Below are 5,250 nucleotides of genomic sequence, written 5' to 3'. Positions count from 1 at the left end.
CCAAAAGAATCCTGTGCATACAAATAGCTGGGCTGATTCCTTTGATATCAACTATAGTCCACCCTAAGGCTGTTTTGTGTTTTATCAGGACTCCAATCAGTTTTCTTTCCTGTTCTATAGTCAAAGAAGATGAAATAATTACTGGAAATAATTCAGGTTCAAGAAACACATATTTTAAATGAAAAGGAAGTTCTTTGAGTTCAAATTTTAATTGAACTCCTTCTTGTGAGACTTTCTCATTTTCTGACTTTTTCTAGAATTTCAGCTTGTTCTTTAATTACGGTGTTATCATCACTTATGGTACTTGACCTAGCCAAACATCTCTCCAATGAACCAGTAATTAACTGATTATCTTTGTATTCGTTTACAAGGTCATCTAGTAAGTCAATTTGAAAACAAGATGATGATGACTCATCCCCATGAAATTTCATCATTTTTTGCATGTCAAAAATTACTCTTTCCTCATCAACTCGCAATATTAGTTGTCCTTGATAAACATCAATAATTGCTCTCCCTGTTGCGAGAAATGGTCTACTGGAAATCTACTGGAAATACAAATTTGTCAACTCTGACAAGGATATTTTCAACAATTCCTTTTGGTCTCTTAGTACTTTGATCAGCTAATTGAAGAGACACTCCAGTATCTTTCATTTCACCAAGTTCTAATTTCTTGAAAATTAAAAAAGGCATTAGATTTATTGAAGCATCTGAATCACATAACGCCTTTTCAAAGTGAGTACCTCCCACGGTACAAGGAATTGCAAAAGTTTCTGGATCACCAAGTTTCTGCGGGAGCTTATTTTGAAGTATAGCACTACATTTTTGCATAAGCTTATCCACTGAAACTTCTTCCAATTTTCTTTTACTTGATAGAATTTCTTTAAGAAATTTAGCATATGAAGGCATTTGTTTCAAAGCATCTATGAAAGGTATGTTAATGTAAAGTTGCTTCAAAATATCTAGAAACTTTGAAAACTGTTTGTCAAGCTTTTCTCTTTTCATCTTTTGGGGAAAAGGGAGAGGTACAGAGTGAGGATTTATTATCAATTCATTTTCTAGTACATTTTTCCTTTTATCCTTTTGTTCTTTTGGAAACTTAAATTTTATTTTATTCTCACCTTCATTTACCTTTTCTACTTCTTGTGGCTTTCCTTCTCTATCTGCATATGGATCATCAAGAGATTTACATGATCGTAGAGAGATGGCTTTGAGGGGTTCTTTTGGGGTTTTTCTCAGTCTTGCTTGGTAGAGCACCTTGAATTTGTCCAGACATGAGGGTTGCTAATTGGCTTACCTGAATTTCCAAATTCTTGATAGTTGAATGTTGACTTTCAACTTTCTCGTCAGTAGCTTTAATGAATTTGTACATCAGGTCTTCAAGGCTTTGTTGATGAGCTCTTTGAGGCTGCTATTGATATTGTTGAACACTTTGTTGCCCTCTATTTTGATTTTGAAAATCAGGCAGTCCCTGTACCTGCTGCTTTTGATTAAAAAAACTTTGAGGATTTTCAGCACCATTAGGATTACTCCATTGAAATCCTGGATGTTTTTGTGTCATGGGACGACCAAATGAGTAATTATTTCTATAACCAATCATATTTACCTGTTCCTCGTTTTGTGTTAAAGCTTGACATTCATGATTCGGATGATTACCTTGACAAACATCACAATTCTCAAGTTGGGATGATGAGTGAGCACCTACCTGAAAAGCCTCAACTTTTTGTGTTAAGGTCGCAATTTGTTGTGTCAATGAATTCAAAGCTTCAACTTGATTTAATCTTGTTGTTTTCTTGATAATCGTTCTATCTGAGGGCCATTGAATAGCATTTTCCGAAATCTCGTTAAGCAATTGCATTGCTTCTACATTAGTTTTTTCCATTATTGATCCTCCTAATGCTGCATCAATTACATTTCTAGCCGAGGGTTTAAGACCGTGATTGAAAATATATAAAATGTCAGGGTCTTGGATACCATGATGTGGGCATTTTCTTAACATTGCTGCTAATCTTTCCCATGCCTGGTATACAGATTCAGAATCTGTCTGCATAAAATTATTGATTTCTTGCTTCATTTTAAATGTTTTTGCAGGTGAAAAATATTTATTAAGAAATTTTTGGGTCATTTGGTCCCATGTTGTAATGGAACCTCTTGGTAGACTTCGCAACCATGTTTTGGATTAATCTTTTAATGAAAAAGGAAAAAGCCACAACCTAATAGCATTTGTTGTGACTCCATTATACCTGCAAGTTTCAACCAATTCAAGAAAATCAATTAAATGGGTGTGAGGATCTTAACTCGCATCACCAGTAAACTGACATGACTGTTGAATGGTTTGAATCAGCCTGTGCCAGATTTCAAAGTTGTTTGCTGCAATTGGTGGTCTCCTCACACTTGATTCTCCTTCAAAATGATCTGGCCTTGCATATTCTGTCACATCATGGAGCTACCTCATCAAACTGTTCTTCTACTTAATGTGGCGGAAGTTGGTTATTGAGTTTTTCGTTCTCCATTTCCTCTGATGTGAAAATTTGAGATCGTGAGGTTTGTTCTTTTCGCAACAACTGCAAGGATTTCTCAATTTTAGGATCGTATTTGACTAGTTCTCAAGAAGAGGAACGGGTCATACACTTTCTGAAATTTCTGCAGAAAAGTTAAAATAATTAAATAAAAAAATATCAAATTAGTAGTAAAACAATTAATCTGTAGTAGACTTTAGCCAATCCCCGGCAACGGTGCCAAAAAATTGACGAGTGTCTGGCGTGTGAATAAATTAAACTCGTACTTTGTCAAATTATAGTATAGAAAGATGTCGAACCCACAGAGATTGGTTTATCTATTCTACGGACGTTTCTTGTTTTAATTACTATTTGAGAAAATCAGAAAGAGTTAAGTTGTAAATTAACTAACTAAAAATGCATGAATAGAGCAATAGAAAATATTTTGTTTTTCACAAATATAATAAAAGGTGTTGGGATCTTGACTTCACTTAATATTTCTATTATATAGTAGAATTATTATTCTTCAATTTCTATTTCTCAAAAAGGTATAAATGCCTCTCACGATTACAAATTATTATTATTACTCAAGTTGAATAATTAATTGCACTCCTCTCGGTTATACAAATTAATCTTCAAAATGGTAATACTAAAGAACCAGAAATATATGATTGAACTAAAACATGCTCTTGATAGTACGTCCTTTTCGGTTACCCTACTTGTTATAACTGATTATTACACCATTCGCCTATCTTGATTACAAATAAGTGTAAAATTAATTATAACATAAAAAAGATAGATGTTACTGAATAAAATATTAACATTTATCAATACTACATTTAACTATATTATTTCTTCCGCCTCTCTCGATTACAGAGTTAATAAACAGTTAATATGTAGTACAAGATAGATAGATGTTAATAAATTAAATAACGTCTAACTGTAAATGCAGATAAAAGTTAAATAAATTCTAGCTCAAGCATATGAATTTAAGGAATAATATATACTATTATATAGAAATATTAAGATCCATCTTTCTCCCAACACAAGAAAAGTTACTCCATACTGGAACTAGTACTAACAAAGGAAATATTCTTGTCCATTAAATAAGAAAATAGAAAGAAATATTCAAGAAGAATAATTCCCCCTATTTAATTAAAAGCAGGAACTAGAGTAATTTCGTACGCTGGAATTTATTTAGAAATAACAACTAAACAACTATTGTGATTTAAAAGAAAAGATAACTCGATATTAGTGAAAGAAATAAAACAGAGAAACTTATTAGGAATTTGGGTTCCGATTTCTAACTCTAAGCTTTCTCCCCCCCCCCTTCTTCTGATCGGCAACATCTTCTTATATAAGAAAATTTCATGATGACTTCTCAATTTGGTGCTAGATTTCCATGGCAAATCTAGATTTTGCATTTACAGATATGAGAATTCGAATTCTAGATTTGGTGCTAGATTTCAATGGCAAGTCTAGATTTTGAATTTGCAGAGATGAGAATTCTGCAATTCTAAGTTTAGATTTCATCGATTTCATCATGGCAAATCGAGACTTGGTGCATTGTCACAACAATAATGAATCATAGCTCGATCTTACACTTCTTTGTTGTATTTTTCTTGAATATTTATTTTTCTTTTTTCATGTTCCGCACAATAATTCTGCTATAATTATTGCTGCAAAATAAAGTTAAGAATATGGAGGAAACATGATAATTTATATAGTTTTATGAGAGAAATTATGCAGTTAATATTTGGTAAAATGCACTTATCACAGTACTTACATTGCTTCCCCTCTTATGGAACGATTTATGTTAATGTTGCTTCTCTTATTCTTATGTTATCAATGTTGTTGGTACTTCCTGATTCTTATAAGGTTCATAGTGAAGAGTTAGTCCTAATAACGTGTACATATGATACCGACCTTACGTCACTCCAAAATGTTTAGAACGTGATTCCATGAGTCGAGCATGAATTATATATATGTATCTATTTTACTCTACCGAGCCACGCTATAGTCGTCCGTGTATGGTACCTATTGTGCAACCACTAATCAGTTGGGTTTTACCGAGCTCCACGTGGCTGGGTACAATACTACCAAGCCTTATGATGGTCGGGTACGGGTTTTTTACCGAGCCTATTACGGCCGAGTATGATATGATGATGATTATGATGCACACAGAGGCGTATGTTTTAAAAGTTTATGTATATATACATATGTATCATGCATTTCATGTCAGTAGCCCTCAAAGGTACGCAGATGTTACAAGTTGTATATTCTTTATCCCTGCGTACATTACTATTCGTACTTATGGTTCCCTGCCTTACATACTCAGTACTTTATTCGTACTGACGTCCTTTTATTTGTGGACGCTGCATGTCGTGCTGCAGGTCCTGATAGACAGGCAGGTGCAGCTCCCCCACCACAGTAGGTTGTCCAGTTTAGCGGTGATTGGCGAGACCCCTTCTTCGGACTTGCCGTGGTCTTGGTATGCATTTTGTTATAGACATTATGGGTATATCGGGGCCCTGTTCCAGCTATGTTGTAGCACTTATGTTCCTTTAGAGGCTCATAGTCATGTGTCGACTCATGTATAGTTTTGTATGCCTTGTCGGCTTAATTTTTGTTGTATAGTTTTTCATGGCAGCGTGGTAGCTCATACCTTATATATAGTTTCTTGATTGTCTGGTCATCCCATGTTATGTATGTTAATGCCATCATATTTTATTGTTGGTTGTCCATGATCCATGTC

At 34.1% G+C, this 5,250-nt stretch overlaps 1 protein-coding gene and 1 non-coding gene across 2 annotated transcripts; one reads left to right on the top strand and one right to left on the bottom strand.

Annotated features, from left to right (window-relative positions):
- Positions 1-236: 236 nt before the first annotated feature.
- On the bottom strand, positions 237-2,071 carry LOC104214825 (uncharacterized). Its single transcript, XM_009764546.2, has 4 exons — positions 1,475-2,071; positions 1,255-1,405; positions 612-1,160; positions 237-514 (listed from the first exon to the last, which is right to left on the bottom strand). The coding sequence occupies exons 1-4, from the start codon at positions 2,069-2,071 to the stop codon at positions 237-239; spliced, it is 1,575 nt and encodes a 524-aa protein (XP_009762848.2).
- LOC138882480 (small nucleolar RNA R71) lies at positions 1,968-2,074 on the top strand. Its single transcript, XR_011404082.1, has one exon. It is a non-coding gene; the product is annotated as a small nucleolar RNA R71 (small nucleolar RNA).
- The last annotated feature ends 3,176 nt before the right edge of the window (positions 2,075-5,250 follow it).

This window comes from Nicotiana sylvestris, chromosome 11, assembly GCF_000393655.2.
Source record: "Nicotiana sylvestris chromosome 11, ASM39365v2, whole genome shotgun sequence".
NCBI lineage: Eukaryota > Viridiplantae > Streptophyta > Magnoliopsida > Solanales > Solanaceae > Nicotiana > Nicotiana sylvestris.
Note: the sequence above shows the minus strand (reverse complement) of the source record. Positions and strands in the feature narration are given on the sequence as shown.